General features: G+C 40.7%; 2 protein-coding genes across 9 annotated transcripts in view; one reads left to right on the top strand and one right to left on the bottom strand.

Annotated features, from left to right (window-relative positions):
* Positions 1-898: 898 nt before the first annotated feature.
* The window catches only part of Fbxl7 (F-box and leucine-rich repeat protein 7), a 59246-nt gene continuing 50375 nt past the window's right edge, over positions 899-9769 (bottom strand). For 7 of the 8 annotated variants that reach the window (XM_067779793.1, XM_067779803.1, XM_067779813.1 and 4 more), the window contains 4 exons: positions 4380-5098; positions 3442-4278; positions 3105-3284; positions 899-2795 (listed from right to left, as the gene is read on the bottom strand). In XM_067779793.1, coding sequence (XP_067635894.1) covers positions 2260-2795; positions 3105-3284; positions 3442-4278; positions 4380-5046 — 2220 coding nt within the window. In that variant the 5' untranslated portion in view covers positions 5047-5098 and the 3' untranslated portion in view covers positions 899-2259. Of the gene's footprint in view, positions 2796-3104; positions 3285-3441; positions 4279-4379; positions 5099-5426; positions 5530-9769 lie in introns of those variants that run through there. The other variant, XM_067779856.1, reaches the window with a different exon arrangement.
* Positions 5471-7528, top strand: LOC137248890 (putative leucine-rich repeat-containing protein DDB_G0290503). The gene is made up of 2 exons (XM_067779865.1): positions 5471-5690; positions 5749-7528. The coding sequence occupies exon 2, from the start codon at positions 5798-5800 to the stop codon at positions 7313-7315; it is 1518 nt and encodes a 505-aa protein (XP_067635966.1). The 5' UTR covers positions 5471-5690; positions 5749-5797; the 3' UTR covers positions 7316-7528.

Below are 9769 nucleotides of genomic sequence, written 5' to 3'. Positions count from 1 at the left end.
GGGTTCAGGAAGGCCAGGACGCAATTGCTGTTGTGGCCCTGGGACTGGGCGTCCTTGGGCAAGCATTGGGGTACCCAGATGATTTGGGTTTGCGACCTGGCAACATGGCGCGATGAAACCCGCCGAGGGGTTGCCGTCGCGGAGACCAGAACATCTAGGAAAGTGGCACCACCCGAGGCAGGAGCTGCATTGGGCGGATGTCGCAAACATATATATTCTGTGCTGGCAAACGGTGCAAACGGAGGTAGGGACTAAGAGTCTGTTTCCCTGACCTACACGATTGCTGCCGGAAAAGAGGGGGGGAGAAGACGGGGGCAGGGGCTGTTGCTCAGCATTGCTTCCGACTCTACTACGAAGATTGTAGTTATGAGTGGTAGCAGCTGTTTGAGTTGTTGGCGCCGTAAGGCGCGAGCAGCAGCGGGTACTTGTTGTGGCTTGCTGAGCAGCGGGGCTGCTGGAAGGTAATGGGGGGGCGCTTAGACGTAGACTACGGGACGCCCTTGGGCGTGAACAGCAAGGAGCCACAAAAGATTTATAAAAGTTACGTGGACGTCGGGTTTTGGAATCAAGCCCAGAACAACCTGTCCGATGCAACCATCCCTTACACGAGACACACTGAACAGAGTATGACCGTCCTAAAAAGATTCTTTTCCGGCAGATGCAGCAAAACCATTTCTCAGGACCGAGGTCAGGAGACGGACCCGGATTGGATTCGATACCTTCCCGGAGCAAGAGAATATGGAGCAGTCCTGCTGCGAGGAGCTGCTGGGAGGATGACAATTTGTGGGAGGGACGAAACAAATTAAATGGGGTTACACTGAAATGACAGTCCTTGGTCGGGAAAAATCCCGAGTCGCTCCGGTACATAGAACCGACTGCCTTGGGAAGCGCCCGAGTGACTTAGACCTGCTCGGTGCAAGCCTAGAATCTAGGCTGCCCGATCACTGTATGGTCTTCTAAGCGGAGGGCGTTGCTATTAGGAAACTTAGTATATTCCCAGTTAGCCAGGGAGCTATGAAAACGCTTATCTCTGCCACCGTGAGATCAATGTATTGCTTGACTTAATCAACAGTGCCAATGAACTACTTTTTGATACAAATTAATTGGGAACAGGCACTTTCGGACTGACTTTGGGATTCCGCTTCCCACTTGCTCTCTTATACTGGACAAATGGGCCTAGAATCAGCTAAGCAAGCGCTGTGGCGACACAACCTCTTACGAGGTCAATCGCCTCGCGAAACCTGACATTATCACCGACTAAATCAGCGGCGACCTTATTTACAACATGGACATCCCAAATGTCGACTGTCTTTCACCCCAAAATCTTGGGTGTGACGTTCGATCAGGATCTACATTTTGGTGAGCATGCAGCCGCAATTGTACCGAAAATCCAGCGCCCCAATAAAACCTCAAATCTTTTGCTGGCAGTACTTGGGGTAAAGATAAAGAAACGCTCATTACCACATGACACCAATCATCTCTTCAACTGTATTGTGGAACCAACGCCTCTAACATCCCTCTCATTATGGTGCACCCTTCCTTGTGACACCCGTTAGAGGACATTGATGACAATTTGTGATCGATCGCATCTATTGGATTGGGCGAAGCACTGCTACAACAACAACAGGTCAATATGGCGAGTTGTCGACTTCAGGTGCAAGGCGGAACTATTACTATAACTATTAAGTTGAATAACTTTCATTTATCAATAGTAATTAGAGTCTTAATCGGAAACTATGCAGTGCGTTCTGATATCCTAGGTAGCGGAAGCAATGTTAGCTACTAGCGACCAGCAATCATTCAGTCTTTTTGTGGTAATCTGTACAGCTTTTGCAAGAATGAGTGGGTATATATCTTGGTCGGAATATATTTGCCACTCCGGAGGAAAAATTCAATATAGGACGCGGTCGCTGAATGGGCGCCGATTCCAAGAGGGGTGTTTTTAGTCCACAGACACACTTTTGCTGCTTCGGCGGCAGTTATGGTGCCTTGGGCAGGCATTTTTCCTCCAACCCGAAAAAAATGTGTGTTTTATTCGTAACTTTTTTGTTACCACTCATCAGTTTTCTTAACAATTTGAAGCCAGTGCCGAAATGAGTTGTCTATTAACTGATCAGCGATTACCTCACCTAACCCAATTCTAACGAAGTAGGATGGAGCTGGTATAAAATGATAGTCCCATTTTTTCTGGATCTGCTAAATAACCCATTTGAGTGAAACTTGTACTTGATCTTTTGTGCATTTTGAACTTCTACTCCTTTAACAAAATCCCGGATTAGTATGTTCTATAACACAACGTTTGCAATACTTCTTCACTGCTCTATAGCCTTCGATTGATATTTGACAATCCTGTATATTCAATTGTTGCAGACCACGACAATAATACGCGATACACTGCACACCACGATCTGTTATCATATCACAATTCCGCAAACTGAGCTTCTTTAAATTCGGACAGCTTTCGGCGAGCGCTCGTAAGCCGGCATCACTTACATCGCACTTGCCAATATCAAGGGCGCGAAGACGTGGACAGGAATGAGCCAATACCGTAATAGAATCATCGCTCACAGCTTCACAGCCGCGCGTATTCAAATAACGCAATTTGTAGCAACGACGTGCAATCACTTTTAGGCCAGCATCGGAGACGCGATCACATTTCGCAACCGAAAGATAACGGAGTACAGCACCTAGTTTAGCGAGTTCATAAAGCCCAAAATCGGTGATACTCGTACAATCGGATATGCTGAGCTCTTTGAGAGCTATACAAAAACTTGGCACAAATTTTAAGCCAGCATCTGAAAGTACAAGAGAGTAGATGGAGATTATTGTGTGTTGGTGAGAAGAATGGCTTTGGGTCTGATGCATAAAAATTCAGCTTTTGCTTAGACTCGGTTATATGAGAAAAATGAGGGTATTCAGTTTGTGTAGCAAAAACTAAGCAAGCGATCTTTTATTTTAAAATTGGAGTCGGAGCAAAAGCTCGCTTTTTATGAATGGTGCCCGTTGCCTGATATAAAAGCACATCTCTCATACATAGATATAGAAGTCAAACCTAACTAAGCCAAAGCTCACTTTTTATGCAAATCGCCTGATAGAATGCTCACCTGTAATTTTGATACAACGTCTCAAATAAAGATAAATCAATTGAGGACAATTTTTCACAATGATCTTCAGGCCGACATCATCTAAGCTCAAACAATCCGTAAGATCTAAATATTGCAAGAGTAAACGACGGGGTTGTTCTAAGTTAGGATGCGTGCTTATGCTCACCACCTGACTGCAACCTGTAAAAGAAATACAAAGAAATAGTTACAAAATTTGCTTAGGCGCTTAAAAAAAGAGTTGAAGAGGTTGAAGAGGTCAAACAAAGCGTACCTGCTGCATGGGCTAGTACCACAGGCCCACATTTCCACAGTTGTTACAACAACAAAATTCACTTACCCGTCACATCGAGATGCTGTAAATTGGAACACTTCGTAAGCACATCCATAAGTGCCTGATTTGAAACCTGCACGCATGTCTGCAGCTGCAAATGCGTTAGCTCTGGACAACGGCGCGTTAAGAGTTGTAAACCTTTATCTGATATGCGACAACCCTCCGAAAGCATAACACGTTCCACTTCCGGACACGAACCATTGCAAGTTTGACCACATAACTGCCGGAAAATCATTTTCAATGTCTTATCGCCGTTCAAATGTTCACCCTTCAGCGATATTTGTTTCCATAACACCGGACGCCAAGCAAGTTGATCGAAACGTCGACAAACACGCGCCAAAATGCATAGTTCGCAACTATCGAACCAATTGAAAATCTTCAACACTACCTCATCGGGTAAACGATCGAAGAGTGGTCCTGATCGAAAGGTTTTCTTATTCCATGGGGGTGGCGCAGCATTGTCGTGTCGTGACGTACGCGTCACCGTCGTGAGCGTAGTTGGCGATGGTGGCGGATGATGTACTATGCTATGTGTTGTTATTGTATTCGAATGATGACCTGTAGGCGATGGCGAAACAAGCGTGGCATAACCTTGATCTAGACTAGGTGAAAAGCGTCCAATATTGCATAGACCATCGGATAGACTTTTCACTTTGGTATGATGAAAGCGTTGATCCAGCGCAAGATTTGATGAATTTGTGTTGTTACCCGAATTGGAAAAATTTTCCAAATTATTCGATGAACTAAACACATCTGTTGGTGAGCCAGTACGATTGAGCAGGTAACGATCGGATCCACTAGTTTCGCTGGGACTGGAGGTACGATGACGTAAGTAGTGAGCATCTGTAGGAAGAAAAAAAAAGGAAATTGAGGCTAGAAACTTGACTCCAACCGAATATCCGGTGCGGACACTACGTGAAATACACAACATTTTTAACTCTCACCTCCTGTTCCGTTATTGTAATTGCATATATTACGCAGGCCATCCTCTAGAAAGTAACGTTCATTTTGAAAATGACTTGCCTCGGAGCCTAGCGGTAGTGCACGCGTCGCATTACCCAAATACAGCGCATCCATTTTCTTTTCCAAAAAGTATGGCGCATTCCGCGCACTACCACCTATATTTCCCATGCCTGTAGGCGGCACAGTCGGTACACTGCAACGTCCACCTTGATGTCTAGATATGCGCCCGGCTGTCGTCGAGGAGCTACTACCATGCGAACCACTGCGCGGTAACTGAAACATTTCAGGATAGGCATGCTTGTTGCGCTGTGTAGCCGCTGTGAGTACTGATGCAGCAACAGCAGACGACGACTCTGGATCTTGTTCAATATTAACCAAATTGTCAACTAACCCATCGACGGCATCACCTTGTTGCGAAGAGGATGGTGTATAGATAATGTCGTCGGCATCTATGCTGAGGTCAGGTGATTTACGTGACATTTGATAAACTTGTGGATCGAGTGGACTTGAGCTGAGCGGATGATGATATGGCGGTTGATGGCGTCCTGTTAGCGAATCGATAACTGTGCTACTATTGCGTCCTAGTGATGCAAGCGGACATTCTAGGCTGGTGGGCGCTGGCGCCCGTCTTACGGTCTGATGCGACATGCTAGTTGTGCCGGCAGGAGATTTCTTCAAATGGGAATTGGAATTCGTGGAACTGTAAAAATGAAACAACATTTTTAAAGTTTTTAAGTATTTCTATCAGAACAAATGGATTTTCAAAAAACTAGTAATAAGGATACGGATAGGAGCAATAAGGACACCAATAAGGATAAGAAGAAGAAAAGAGAAGGTGAAGTGAAAGTAAATCGTGAATGTGCGAAAGCGTTAAAGCAGAGAATGGTTGAAAAAATAGCCCACCTCTTGAAAATAGACTTAATTCATTAATACTTAACGGTTTCCAATAAATATCCCCCAAATAATAAATTGTGTTAAGATCTCTTGATACCAATCGATATCAAATAAAAAAATTATCTTTTACTTACAAAATTTGTCATTTTTACATAATTATTTTGACTCGAAATTTAAGAAAATCACTAAAAAACGAATAACAATGCGTTATCCTTTAAACCGGCGCCTACATCTGAAAATACATCCATTACAAAGAAAGCGATATCCTTATATCGGACTACAATCTACAGTGCTGGTACAAAAGAATGCAGAACGAAATGCCGATAAAAAATGGAAATATCTTAGTTGTCAATCTTTAAGCGAAAAGCAAGAAGGATCGGAGAAGGAGCCTAATTTAGGTATGACGAAACAGATTACCCAAAAAAATGCTAATATTTCATCTGCTCAACGAAGAAGAGCAGCAGAAGATGTGCTCATAAAAACCAGCGAAGGGCGCCTAAAACCTATGCAGCAAGAGAGGCCAACAGGGTCTACCTCAACACTTTTCGATCCACATATTGGAAATCTAACTTCCAGTCCAAATCAATTAAGCCAAGATATGCTGGTCAAATCGAACTTTAAGATGCAGGAAGTTATATCTAATAAAGTAAGTGAATTGTTAGAACTGCAGAAGTTGCGCAATCTCTTACGATCGGAGCAAATAGAATTGGCGAAAGAGATAGAATGGCTTTCAATAACTTTAACTAAAACAGTTTCTAGACACAACAAAACTGTGGAAAAAATTGTGATACTAGAAGATTTAATACGATTGGTTGGTAACGTTTCATTAAAATCATCAAAGCATAACAGTGAAACAAGACCAATGCTGGAACAGAAGCAAAAAGATGACACAACCAAAGGTCATACATCGGATAATAGATTACAGGAGAAACGATTTCGTGGTGGATTTAATGAAACCTTAGATCAGCGTTCGCAGTTCACAGCAACTTACGCTGCAGTACGAAAAAAAGCCAATCCTTGGCTCGTGAATGCAGGAATTAGAAAACAATCTTCACTCAATATTAATATACCAACAATTGACAAACCGCCAAATAACAATGTAATTCAAAAACAAAAGTTACAAACAAGTCCTAACTCGGTACTTATGGGAGGAGTAGAAAGTAAACACCGCGCAGAAGATATTAATTTAATATCTGCTGCTCCCAGTAATATGATTTTCATTGTAGAAGATAAATTAGCAAAGAGTAGAGGCCGAGCGTATGGAACATTAGTTAATGCAAAAGAGAGTAAAATAAATATTGGAAAAGGAAACAGTAACGGGATAGAGCAAAATAGAAAGAGCTCGCAAACTGCAGGATCAGATAAAAGCGAAAAGAAAAAACGTAAAAGTAGCAATGAAAGTAAACAGAAAAGTGCACATAATAACATCTCACAAACGAATAGTAAAAATAATAAAAAAGAAGGGGAAGTACAAACGGAACTAAACAAAACCAGAAGCCAAATTAATGAAAGACCTAATACAAATGATAGTATAATAAGTAGTAAGCGTAATACGACTGATAGTGTAAAGAGTTCAAGTGGAAGCACTAAAAAAGGAAAACGTTATGACAAAGAAAAGCGTAATATAGATCATGTAAAAAGCGAATTCTCTCTGCTTGAAGAATATTGGGGTGTTTCCTTACGACAAAGTGATCTAGAAACGTCTTTTTCGAGTTTGCTTATAATGAATAGCATTGTAGATAACCTAATAGAACCGGAAGCGCAAAAGCCTACTTTGTCAAGATCTGTTAGTAAAAAGTCAATAAAACCGGAAAAGGTAGAGGAGATAAGTGATTTTCAAAGGCTTTTGAAATTATTAATCGAATGCCAGGAATGTGAGAAGCAACAAAAGGACAAACAATATGAGGCAAATAAAATTGCAGAACAAAAACGAAAGGAGTATTATGAAACTATGCGGAGAGCAGCGGGTTTACCTGATTGTCTGCCAGATGATGATTGGATCACAAATGATTATTATTGCTAAGCACTACTTTAGGGTGCAAAAATTGTAACCAGCGCTCTGTAAATCAGCAGAGGGCGTAAAATGATCCCCACTTAAAAAATCAAGAGTTACAGGAAATCCAGAAAATTAGGAAATACAGAATTCCAGAATTCTTAATCCAGATAGAACCAACTTTCTGCCAATCATATTCGTGACACGACAAAATTCCAATCGTTCTTAATCCAGACACGATCGAATTCCGATCTTACACAATTTCCTATTATTATTTTTATTTATTTTTTTTTTTTCAAAAAATTATGAGATCGGGCGTTTATTAAAAAAAATCTGAGATAGTTCTCTTTCGTACTGGATGCCGAGATATGATGTGACAGTTTTCTCAATGTTCTCTTAACATAGAACGGCAGTTTTTATTATAGGAACTATTTAGCATGATGAAATTAATATTCAGGTGTTCTTATACCGTTGACGTTTTCCTTATTTTGACAAGTTCGGCATGCATAATTTAGAGGGTTGTCTATCATACAGAACTGACTTTGAGTTCTACTACGATCGTAGTAGATTTTTATTATACGTTTAGAAATATAACTACATAAGCCGTTACTAGAATTGTTTAGCCAAAAAGGTTAACGTAACTTTGTATTCCCTAGCAGAATATAGGCACAATTTTGCAGAAAACTAATTTATTTGAAGAACTTGTACGAAAAATTAAGCAATCCAAATTTATTACTTTTGAAATACACGTAAATACTGGCATTTAGAGCTGCCGAAAAAGTGAGCTTATGTTGTTGACATCACCTTTATTATTCCATCATGTTATTTAGTGATTATTTTGAAATCTGCTCGTCGTAGGATAGGTAGAAAATTGAGATATACAAAATTTAGTGAGCGAAATAAATACCAAGCGCAATCGATGGGAGTTTTTTGTTTGCATTCGCAAGAGAATTGTCAGAAAAAACTGCGGTATAAAATCCAAACTTGTGATGTGGTTATATACTGCCCTTTTCAGATCCATACTAACATATGGAGGCCGGCCATGGGCAAACGACATAATATCAAAAGAATGAATAGAGTACAGCGAACAGCTTTCCGAGTAACAGGTGAACTAGGGTGTGTCCAACTGACGCACTAAGTTTACTCCAAAGCCAACTGCAACTTGTTTGGCAGTAATACTTCGAGAGACTGACTGTTAGCACTCGAGGTGTGGTCACAGTGGTATCCTCAGAAATTTTCCCGATGTGACTTCGTCGTCAGATTATTACACGCCAGCGCTAAGTTTTGACAGAAGTCATAGGGTGAAGTTCTCCTCAAGAAGGAACTGGAGGGCAGACAGGGTTTGAAAACAAGTGGTGACTAAACTCGTAAAAGACTCGCTCAAGTCAGTATTTTAACTGTTCAACATCTTTTTTTTTAAAGGTGACGTCCCACATATACATTATTCGGAACAAATATACAGTCCGGCATGTCTAATTTACTTTTAATTTGCATTTAAAAGTTAAATTGGCCACAAGGTGTCTTTAGACGATGTGTGCAAAATGGAATATTGGTCCTTATAAATTAACAATGAATTAAGAAAACAACTTTTCAAGATTTATCACATTTTAAATAGTATCTTCCAAATGGAAGTTCTAGGTATAGATAGGGTTTGTATGCTCCTGTCAGATGATTCGGTGAGAGGCTGTGTGGTATGCATTTTCTCAGACAGCCAAGCAGCATTAATGGCGCTTAACTCCCCCTTGACATCGTGTAAAGTTGTCAGCATTGAGTGAGACGAGAAAGCAGACGAGCTTACAAAAACAGGGGCATTGCGAGTTTCTGCGAAGGTCGTCGAGACGCATCATCCATTCACTTCAACCAAAATACAGCAACCAACCAACCAAACAACCCTTTTTCTTGCTCTCTCCCTCGTTCTCTTTAGCTTCTCTCTTCCTTACCGCTTTCATTTCTTTAACATTTCAGCTTTTTATTTTTACTTTCCCTTCCCTCTTTATTTTAGATTTCCACTTCTTTTCCAATCCCATTTCTACTCCGCTTTATCCGTGCTCTGTCTTTCTACTCCCAACCTTTTCGTGTTGCTACCCGTCTTCTTCGCCATGAATTAAAGTTTCTTTTTTTACGGAAGAAAATCTAAACATCGTTCTGAAAAAAATTCTCAAAAACCAGTGTGAATTTTTATAGACTTTTAACAGCTAGACTTAAATTTCGTTAGATTTAAATTGATTGGGCTAAAAAACTGCATACCCAAAAAAAATCAAAGAACTCCAAATAAAAAGTTCGAAATTTTTCCGAAAGCGGTTTTGTGATAAGTTTGCATAGTTTTAGTTACAAACTTCATAAACGCCTTTTCTTAAAAAAGTATCGAAAGTAAAAGAGGAATTTAATTTCCGAAATTCAGCACTGCTATTTTTCTGTTTGCTACTGTACATATATGTATATACCAAAAAACTAATGTTAAGAAAATACCTCGAATCCTATTCA

Source organism: Eurosta solidaginis, chromosome 1 (assembly GCF_040869045.1).
Source record: "Eurosta solidaginis isolate ZX-2024a chromosome 1, ASM4086904v1, whole genome shotgun sequence".
NCBI classification, from domain to species: domain Eukaryota; kingdom Metazoa; phylum Arthropoda; class Insecta; order Diptera; family Tephritidae; genus Eurosta; species Eurosta solidaginis.
This window is presented reverse-complemented; position numbering and strand designations above follow the sequence as displayed.